Source organism: Nanorana parkeri, unplaced genomic scaffold, assembly GCF_000935625.1.
Source record: "Nanorana parkeri isolate BGI_ZX_2015 unplaced genomic scaffold, ASM93562v1 scaffold591, whole genome shotgun sequence".
Lineage (NCBI taxonomy): Eukaryota > Metazoa > Chordata > Amphibia > Anura > Dicroglossidae > Nanorana > Nanorana parkeri.
This window is the reverse complement of record NW_017306859.1, coordinates 361,617-371,855: the sequence shown is the minus strand read 5'-3', so window position 1 is coordinate 371,855 and position 10,239 is coordinate 361,617. Positions and strand designations below refer to the sequence as shown.

At 42.4% G+C, this 10,239-nt stretch overlaps 1 protein-coding gene across 2 annotated transcripts in view; it reads left to right on the top strand.

Annotated features, from left to right (window-relative positions):
* The window catches only part of ANKRD55 (ankyrin repeat domain 55), a 91,859-nt gene that overhangs the window by 64,504 nt on the left and 17,116 nt on the right, over positions 1-10,239 (top strand). The window contains exon 9 of one of the 2 annotated variants that reach the window (XM_018562683.1): positions 4,952-5,604. In XM_018562683.1, the coding sequence (XP_018418185.1) occupies positions 4,952-5,604 (653 nt within the window). Of the gene's footprint in view, positions 1-4,948; positions 5,605-10,239 lie in introns of both variants that reach the window. The other variant, XM_018562682.1, reaches the window with a different exon arrangement.

Below are 10,239 nucleotides of genomic sequence, written 5' to 3'. Positions count from 1 at the left end.
CCTTAAATCATGCCACTTAATCTGATCATCTTCTTTTTTCCTGTAGTTTTTAGCTGTCTCTCCAGCGCTGGTGCAGGTCTACGATCCAGCGCTGACTCCTCTGTCCTCCTCTTCTCTCATGTTCCATGTTGTTGCACGCTGCTCCATTGACTTACCTTTTATCTCTCCTTCCCCCCCCCCAGCCGAACATCTGAACTGCGCATGTGTCCGCCCAAGGAATTTTCAGATGTTCGGACAGGAGCGCAGGGTGGAGACATATAGTATTTGAGGTTGAATAAAGACATTAGTCCATCAAGTCCAACCTATTAGGTTAGGTAAGTATTAAAGGAGAACTATGGGGTAAGTGTTTTTCCCCATAGTTCTCCTATGGGTCACGGGAGGACACAAACTAGCATCCTCCCGTGACCCAAAGCTCAGTATACCGCGAGCTAGAGCTCGCGGTATACTGAGACTGCCGCAGCCGGGACGGATCCTGACATTACTGTTGAGATCCACCCAGCTGCGTGAATGACAATTTTCAACAACATTCTACTAAGTCTCTGATGGCATTATCCAATGTTCTGACAAGAACATTACCACTGTTTGGACAGCTTAAAGAAGAACTCTAGGTTTTCCTCTTGCAGTGGGGTTACCCACACACTGAAAGGATTAACTGCTAGTTTTTCTCTAGGGGCTTCAAATAAAAAAGAAATACTCACCTGATCCTCGGTCCTACAAGATAGCTCACTTTTGTTACCCTCCGCTCCAGCTGTGATATGCCCCTTGGCGTCCCTCAGCGTTCCCACTTCTAATACAGGTGAATGTACTGTATTAGATGTAATGACGTCAATGGGGCTCGGACCACCGCAACCCAGCGGAAAAGAGGCTGCGGGGACCAGTCTAGCAGCCAGGGGGAAGGAGGATCGGGCAAGAAAAATGAGCAGTTAACACTTGCAGTGTGGGGGGAAGCCCCACTGCAAGGGTTAATGTTTCAAAAACCTGGAGGTTTTCCCCTAAAGCACGGTGTATTTCAGCCACTTTCTGTCTACATATACTCACTACAGTGTCGGATGCAAAACCATTGCTCCAGACCAGCTTCCTTATAGTGACAACAATAGACCATGCCTGAGCAATGTGTGTCAGCAGAGCCATTTGTAGTCACAGGCACATGTGACAGACTGACAAAGCGTGACTGGAAGACAGTTATCAGGTGCCTGAAAAAGGCCCCTCTTGGGAGTATTGCCAGGTATTTTTTATGCGGCTGCTGGTTATTAAAAAGACTGAAAATATTATTTGAAATTGCATTAACATTGTAAACAGTATATGACATTTTTTTGATCGGGTTTTAGCTCTACCTGTTCACATTGAAGCCTTCATGGTTTACTCGGCATGTTGTCCTGATTTCTGCCAGGCATCACTGAAATGGCCCCTGAGATGGGTTTAAATGCCGGAATTGAGCTGGACATCTGCTGGGTTGTGAGATGGAGTGTTGGAATAGGTCCACTTTATGGGAAATTCAAGACGTGTTTGTGAATGTAAGGATGTGTTCCCTATGCCCTGCATTATGCTTTGTATTTTTGCTGTTTTGCAAGGGCTCAGGAGTTCACTGTGTTAAATTATCTGCCCCTCTGTTGAATAGGTTTCAGAATGCTGAATGCTGGTTACTCCACCTGGTGAGTTTGGGATTGAGGGGTTGAAATGAGTCCTAACAAAGGGATGAGCCATGTTCTGGAAGTAATCTTACCTGGTTAAAGGAGAACTATGAGGTGAGTGCTTTCCACTCACCTCATAGTTCTAGCCGACCTGTGACAATGAGACTGTCACAGGTCGGCTCAGTAGATCGGGAGGTGAGCGAACACATACCGGCGTTCGCTCACCTCTCGATCCTGTCACGGCTCTCTGCCATGTCAGGGGACGGGCTGGAATCCCCGCTCCGATCCGCCAGCGCTGACTGGCGGAACGGACGGGGGAGGGTACAGCTGGCTCTGCCTTTAGAAAAGCTGAGTCAGCTGTCAGTCACGCAGCTGGGCGGATCCTGGCACAATTGTCGGGATCCGCTTCAGCTGATGCGTCTCAGTATTCCGCGAGCAGCAGCTCGCTGTATACTGCAGCGTCTCAGTATACCGCGAGCTACAGCTCGCAGTATACTGAGCCTATGGTGACGGGAGGACGCTAGTTTGTGTCCTCCCGTTACCCTAAGGAGAACTATGGGGAAAAGACTTAACCCCATAGTTCTCCTTTAACAATTTGTGTGTCTCGTAGGAGGCCTCTGGGCTAGAGTCTGGTCCTGGAGGGTTTGGTTCTCTTGTATGGCTGTGTGTCTGAAGAACATGCTCGGTGTCTGGAGAAGCAGGTTGTGCTGCATGTCTGGAAAAGCAGGCTGTGTGTCTGAAGAAGCAGGCCACATCCTTGGAGAAACCTGGTCCGATGTGTCAGATCCCCAGGGGTTTCTGGCAAGATCCAAATCTTGCCATACTTTGGCCCTTACTAAAACACATTGTGTGGCCATACCTAGGTCACCCTCCCCTAGATGAGGAATCAGAAAGTGGTACTAATAAAGAAAAAAACGGTTTTTACTTTTCCTAACATAAAAAAAATTGACATTGTGTAAGAGGGAGGGAGGAAGAAGCAGATGAGAGGAAGTTTAACAGAATCCTAAATGTATCTTTTTCCTGTTGGTGATACTGTCAATTGCAAAAATGCTTTTATTTTTATGCAATCCATAGACAAAGCGGAACAAACGAAAAGAAAAAACACTTTTTTCTTTATTTGTTATTGCTTTCCTAATTTGTTATTTATTTATATGTGTTCTCAAATGTGTTATTTTAGATAAAAAGTATAAAATAAATAATGGGATTTTTACTGGTCAGGTTACTTTAACTGACACCATATGCATATTACTCTGCATCTCTCTATCCCGCATTTGAAAAGTGTTTATAGACACTGTGCTAGAAGGTCCTCTTTTTGACAGCACAACTGTAATAGCTGCTGTATTTGCACAGCAACTCTTGGCTGTCATTCTGACAACCAGGAATTGCTGTCAAATCTGGCAGGGGGACACAGCAGGGAAGGCCAGGGCTTGCTACACATGACCTATGTACAGTAGTTTGATAAGTTTTGCAGGCATGTCCACTGGTTGCAGCTTAGCTAAACCCAAATACTTTAGCCAAACATGTTGGTTGCACATGTTCCTGTAATGACAAACAGTTCAATCTTTTAGTAATGTTTTCCTACTATAAATTAAATCATACATGGTGATCCTACCAGCAAGTTGTATGCAGATGCAGCTTTTTTTTGATTAGTCGATTACCAAGCACTCCCAAGTTGGATTATAAGCATCTGTGCCAAAATTAAGTTCAGTTGCCGTTGGATTGAGCACTTGTCCACAGGATGTCCATAAAAAGTCTACACTACAGGATGTGACCAGTGCAGGGAGTAAACATAAAAACACAAAGGGAAAAGTGATTTTTTTTTATGGGTGGGGAACATTTTATTTAAAAGAAGTATATACATCCTGCTTTACTTGCAGTGCTCTACAAAACTATTATTTTTGAGAGTTTAGTTCTAATTTAAAGCTCAACTCCTATCCAAACCTGCTTTTTTAGTTTTGAATAGAGTGGGAAAAGGTTAGAACACCTATCAGATTTTAAATGCTGTCTGTGTCCTCATTGAGGAGCTTTGCCCTCATTTCCTATTCTGTTTGACTCCCGTCACAGAGAGGACCTGAGAAAAGATCTTCCCAATGGGGACACAGACTGCAATGAAATCTTGATGGTAATTGGAGAGATTCCTTCCCTCCTCAATTAAATATGTTTAAAGGAGTTGTAAAGTCACCTCAAATACTATCCTGTTATAACATCGGCATTTAATAGGAATACACACTAGAGTTTTTGATAATGCAATCAAAGCTTATTTGATATCATCTCTCTTATGTAGTGAGTGCTGCCTTCCGTCTGCCAATCACGTTCAACAACTTCCTGGATTCCCAGTGTGCTTTGTGTTTTTTTTTCCCTGCTGCTTGATATGACGCAATCTCAATTTCAAGACTACAGAGCCTATAAATAAAACATTGCTTCCAGCAAGCAATGATAATGTTACATTGTTCAGACGTAGTGTTGTAGTTTGGGAGGCGGGCTTTGTGAGAGTTGTCACACAAGGAAGGGCTTTGTGAGAGTTGTCACACAAGGAAGTATTCACAGGGCTGAGTGAAATTGTGTCAGTGCATTGAGGAAATATAACCTATGGGCATCTTCAATAGGTACGTTTTCAAACATCTAGATGGATATGATTTTTTAGGAGTTGTATGGAACTTACAGAAATTCAATATAGAAACACATTTTTATTTTTTGACTATAGTTAATTGTTGCCAAAGAACTTATTAGGAAGATTTTCTTTCACCTGTTCTGTCTGACGGGCTTCAAATAGATAAAAAAAATGCATAGAAATCTTCCTTGAGGAGGATATACACAGCAAAAAATAACTGACAATTCTACAGGGTGACAACTAATATAAGCAGGACGTGGTACCTCTAGGTGGCTTGTATGTCATTATAGGACGTACTGTAGGAGCCAGTGGGAATATTCACAGTACATGTGGATGATTGGGGACGAGGGAAGAGGTATTTTACACACCTGGAATTTTTACAGCAGCAATAGAAGAGCAACAGTTGTGGTTTTAACACAAGGGCCACCGGAAAGGTAAGTATAGTACACTTAATAGTCTGTGCTTACTTTAGTTGTGGAACCTGGAACAGCTATGAGTTGGAGTATAGTCAGAAATCCTGGCAGGACAGTGGCTCAAAACGTACTGAACATGCTTGGTCAGCACGACAGCCAGGCAATTAGCAATTTCTGAAGGAGAAAGGATAGTAATGAGAGCCTCTATATTTTCTCAGTACAGGTCTCCTTTAAAGATGTTAGCGACTGCTATTGAATGTTCATAACAATTAATTTTGTTCCTTTATTGGCAGTAGACCAGACCCGTTCCAGCCATTGAACTCCCCAGGCAGTAAAGCCATGAGGAAAGAAGGGCGTCTCACTGTGCTGAATCAGATATTCTCATGCAAGAAGAAGAAGGTGGAGCAAAACGCACACCAGAAGGACAAACTCAGGTATAACAGAGAAGAGACCTCAGAGGTTGATGACATAATCACCACATTTGACTGTATATTGGACACAAACTGCAAAGACCCTTCCGATGAAAGGGTGACCTCAGTCAACTGCAAAAAAAGGACTATGGAGTCACAGAAGTACCTGTTACCGGAAAACAAGCAAAATAGCAAAGGTCTTCCACCCATAAGAACGCAGAGTCTCCCTCCAATAACTCTTGGAAACACTTTTTTGACCACATCACAAACGACACAGGATGTCCCACAGAGCAATGCCTTTTATTTTGCACACCGGTCTCAGAAAAGCAAGAGTGAGCATGACTTGTTTGACCACAGAATTAGTTGCCAGGCTTTGCAAGACAATCCATGGAATATAGCTGCTAACCAAATCCTGCCCCATAAATCCTGGAATTCACCAGATCCTAACAAGTTCAAGGGTCATGCTTTGCTCAAAAAGCCAAACCACATGAACAGTCTACGTCCTCCTCATCTTCCTCATATGGAAAATATGCATTCAGGTAAGGTACACCTTGAATGTACAATATAAAACCACAGTCACCCTAACTTCAGCCTAACTGACATGAAATTATCTCAGCTTGGCCAGTTTATGGTAGAGAACATAATCCAAAGCACCTGCTGTGATTCAATCACAGGGGTTGGAAAAATGTATACAGTTTCCTTTTTATATACAGTGATGAAGACCAGCACGCTACAGAGATATTGCTCGCTTACTTAGTGTGATTTATCCAGTAGATCAGTATTCTTCAGCTCCACTCCCATATGCTCAACAGTGTATGTGTGTAGCTTTCCTTACATGTGCATTATATTTCCCTTTAAACGACAAGTGATATTTCAGTTCTCTTATCCTTTCTGGGGCTCCCCGCTAGTACCTTTTGTTATAGAACATACTTACCAGTAACATTATTCCACCTGTGCATGCGTGCTGTAGTGTAGACCCCCTACACTTCAATAGAAAGCGCGTCTCTCAGGCTGTGGATGGGCATTACACTGAGTGAAAAATCACAACGGAGTAGGTAGACATCTATTACAAAGGTGCAGGAAGCCTGAAAAGAATGAGAGAATGAAAACTACATTTATCCTTTAACTTGTAACTGACTTATATTGCAAAATCCCCTGCCAGTGTTAATCTCACCTGTCCCCAATCTGGCAAGATGTGTGGCCCTCTTTGGTGCCTTTCAGAATTTTCTGCGCCGAACCTGTACATACACACCAAACGGAGTACAAACTATCCATACTGGAACAGGTTCCATTGTGTAGCGGTATATTTCCTTAGTAATGGATATTACTTAATAAGTATGATTCAGGTTGTGATGATGTTACAGACAATGCAGTGCCATACAGTGTGCATGTAAAGGACAGAGGCAAATTTATTCATACTGTTGGGGGCATTTCTGCAGCAGAGACACTTTAAGGAGGCACAGCACAATTATTATGCCTTATGACACCTATGGACAGTCTATGGACATAATTCTGCTGGTACAGCTGGGCTGAGGACTTATTTACACCATATTTTGCAGGGCAGACAAAATGCGCGTACATGACAAAATACATTGTACACCAGTATGTGGGGACAGACCTGCATACTCACATTTGGGTGTGATAACTTGAGGTTTGCCATTCTGGTCAATTGAAATGGAGTCTTTCACATAATGCATTTAAATGCACGTTGGCATACGTTGCACATGTGAAACATGTGATATGAAACTACCCTGATTGTGTGCAAAATCTTTTCAGCTCAGACTGGAAAGCAGCATTCTCTGTGTATGTTGTCTATCCTATAAACCCCTCATGTTCTTTATGTACTGTATATATCTCCATCTTTTATTACCATTTGTCATTTGCATTCTCTTTTTCTCCGTTACTTGCTCTCTCTTTTGTTCCTTTATCTCTTTCTCATTGTCTTGCTTTCTAGCAGTCTCCCTTCTCTCTTATAATCTCCCTCTCTATTTCTCATTGTCTTTGTTCTCTTAGTATTCCTTATCACTCTTTCTGTCTCTCTCCCTCCCTCCCTTCCTCTCTTCCTACCGTCTCTCTCCCTCCCTTCCTCTCTTCCTTTTCTGCACTGTCTATCTCCCTTATTTTTTTATCCATCTCCATCTCTCCCTCTCTCTCTCTCCCTCCCTCTTTTTGTGAATAACCCTGTGAGTGTTTTAAGTTTGTCCAAAATTTCGGCGCAAATCAGATTTTCATAATGTTTCATCATTTAGGTGAAATTCATTGGAGTAGAATGAGAAGGCAAAATTAAAGTGACTCTAAACTCAGGACTTAAACCTTAAAAACACAATCAAATACCTTAACTGTTAACAGAAATGTATCTTATTTGTGTATCACTCGGCTGTAGATCTTCAAATCATCTCTGAATTGGTGCTGACACTGTCCTTCCTTCTGGAGGGTGGCTACTTTTGTTCCCTATGGTCCCTGCGTGTTGTAAAGTAGTCACCGCTCTGAGCTCGCTCTTGTGACTACAATCTCAATACAAATTAGTAAACTAAACATGACATCGTAGTCCATCGTGGGAGCAAGCTTGGAGCGGTTGCAACTTTACGACAAACACAGGGACCATGGGAAACAAAAGTAGCCACCATCCAGAAGGAAGGACAGTGTCAGCACCAATTCAGAGATGATTTGAGGATCTACAGACGAGTGATACACAAATAAGAGACATTTTTGTTAATAGTTATGGTACTTGAATGCATTTTTAAGATTTCATTCCTGAGTTTAGTTTCATTTGAAGGCATTTCTTTCATGGATGCAATGAGCTTTAAAACAGAGCAACAAGCTAGTTTGTCTACACATAACTTCAACAACCCAGTGTGAAAAGAAGGCAAAAATGTAATACCCATGATGCACAGCAAAATACTGTAAACTAGTCACAGCTGATGTAGTAAAAACAGTGTAGTCCATATTTGACATATCGAGGATGATGATGATATAAGAGATGTACTGCGGCAGTAAGATGTGTTCAACGCTATGTGCAACCAGAAGCCAACAAACCGTTTCCTGCATTACTTTGAAATGAGGGTTGTGATGATGACACAACCCTTTGTAGGGACACTGCCCTATGTAGTCCCCCTAGTCTAAATGTAGTGCTATCAGAATGTAGCCAGCCTGAGCTCTAATTGTCATAGTTCTGTTTTCGTTAGGTTTTCCCTAAGCTCAGTTTTATAGTTTGGTTCTCCCTGTTGTTGGGGCATGGCCTTGGCAAAAGTGTGAGAAGTTACAATAATTCTATGAATATTTATGTCCCCCTGGGCAACCATTAGGAGGTTTATTGCTAGTGGTGCATGCTGGGCAAGGGTATAAATATTTGTGGTGACCTTCTGGAAGCTCTCTTTCCTTCTGGGCATCTGCCAGGAGAGGAGGTTTTGTTCGAGGTCCATGCCTTCCAGGGCCACTGCCTGGAGAAGGTCTATTGCCAGAAGAGAGGCCTGAGTTTGGGGCCTGGAAGACTTTATAGTGGATGCCAGGAGAGGTAAAGCAGGAAGGTGGCTGTTTGGTTTGGAGCACAAGAGGTTAAGCTGCTGCAGAATGTCCTGGTAGCTCAGTAGAAGCTGCTGCCAGAGGCAACTGCAAATAGTTCTGGTGGCTCATCCAGAGGGTATCTGTGTTGCCTAAAAGTTGATATACAGTCTAACAAGTATAGTGTGCCAGTTCCAAATTAAAGACCATTTTTCTGTATTGACTGTACACAGAGTCTACGTTTTTTGGTAGTTTTCAGGTATCCTGTGCCCTAAGATATCGGAAAGATTCAGCACTTCCAAAGGATCTATTGGCATCATGAGTATCACTCTCTGACAGACACAGTGATGTACCTCTATGATTGTGGTTACAAAAAAATTACCAAAAACCTCTGGATTAAATTAGGTCTAATTGCACTTAAACATTAACATTTCCCACGCTCACAAACACACCGTCATCCACTTTCAGGATATTGGGACTGGTGGCTTCTTGGATTAACACTAAAGATAATGCTGCCTAGGCTATATATCCACTCTCACCAAAAACATAGACCGCTCCACAGAGGTTTCTCATGTATGACGAAAAAAGTTCCCAATAGTGCAGGTACCCTTAAAACTTTAGTAAACATTTCACAAAACAACCTAAATCACCCTAAACCTTATTAAACTGGGCAAATCACAGTGCCTTTGGAAAGCTTTCAGCCCCTGTTGCCATGGTGCCCTGTGCTTGCCATGGCAACAGGGGCGAGGGGGTGCAGCCAAACCGGCCTTGGCTGCACCCCCTCTCAACTGCGCCTGAGGCAAGTGCCTCACTCGCCCCATGGTAGCTACAGCCCTGCCTGCGCGTTTCATCAAACTTACTATAGCTAACCTAAAGCAATGTGAATCATCAAATTAGACTAAATTGTGCCCTAATCCCTCTCTCCCTCAATTGTTGTTCCTATAATAAACACTGTTGAACCTTCCTAAAGTAACTGGCACCCAATCTCTTACACCCCACAGAGTCAAGAATTCTACCCTGAGGTGAAATGCTAGCCCACTGAGTCTTCTCATCTACCTTTAGGGGGTAAGGGGGTGCTACACCGTAGTGACTGGCTGTGGCACAGGGCATGAAAGCACAGATGAGGATGTAGGGAATACTAGACAGCACAGAGAGCCCTCTGAATGTCATTACATGAAACGGCTCTAAAACCAGCAAATGTCGAGAGTTCTCGTCAAACCAGATAAATCAATTCTTAACTCTACTGAGGTTATTTTTGATAGAGTGGTTTAGTAAGTGGGGTACCACATCCAAAATGCAGAGTATATAGGGAATAAGAGAAAACATGGCAGTGGACTTTTCAGGTACCCAGTTCAAAAAAACTGTATTCATTTAATTTTAATAAGAATGTTCTGAGCTGAATACCTAAAAAGTCTGCTGCTGTGTTCTTTCTTTTTCCCCTATAAACTCTTATCTCTAATTTTATATCTCATGTATTCTTGTCTGTAGTATTGTGAAAGGACATTAGACTTATATTTAGTAAAGATGAGTGAAACTGAGAGTTGTCGTTTCCCTTACATTTCAGAGAAAATCAGAATTCGGCAAAACGTCTCTATTTTGGTAAAATTGTAGTAAATCGAAAAATTATTAGGCATAATTAAGCTGAATTTTTTTTAAAGAGTGAAATTGACTTT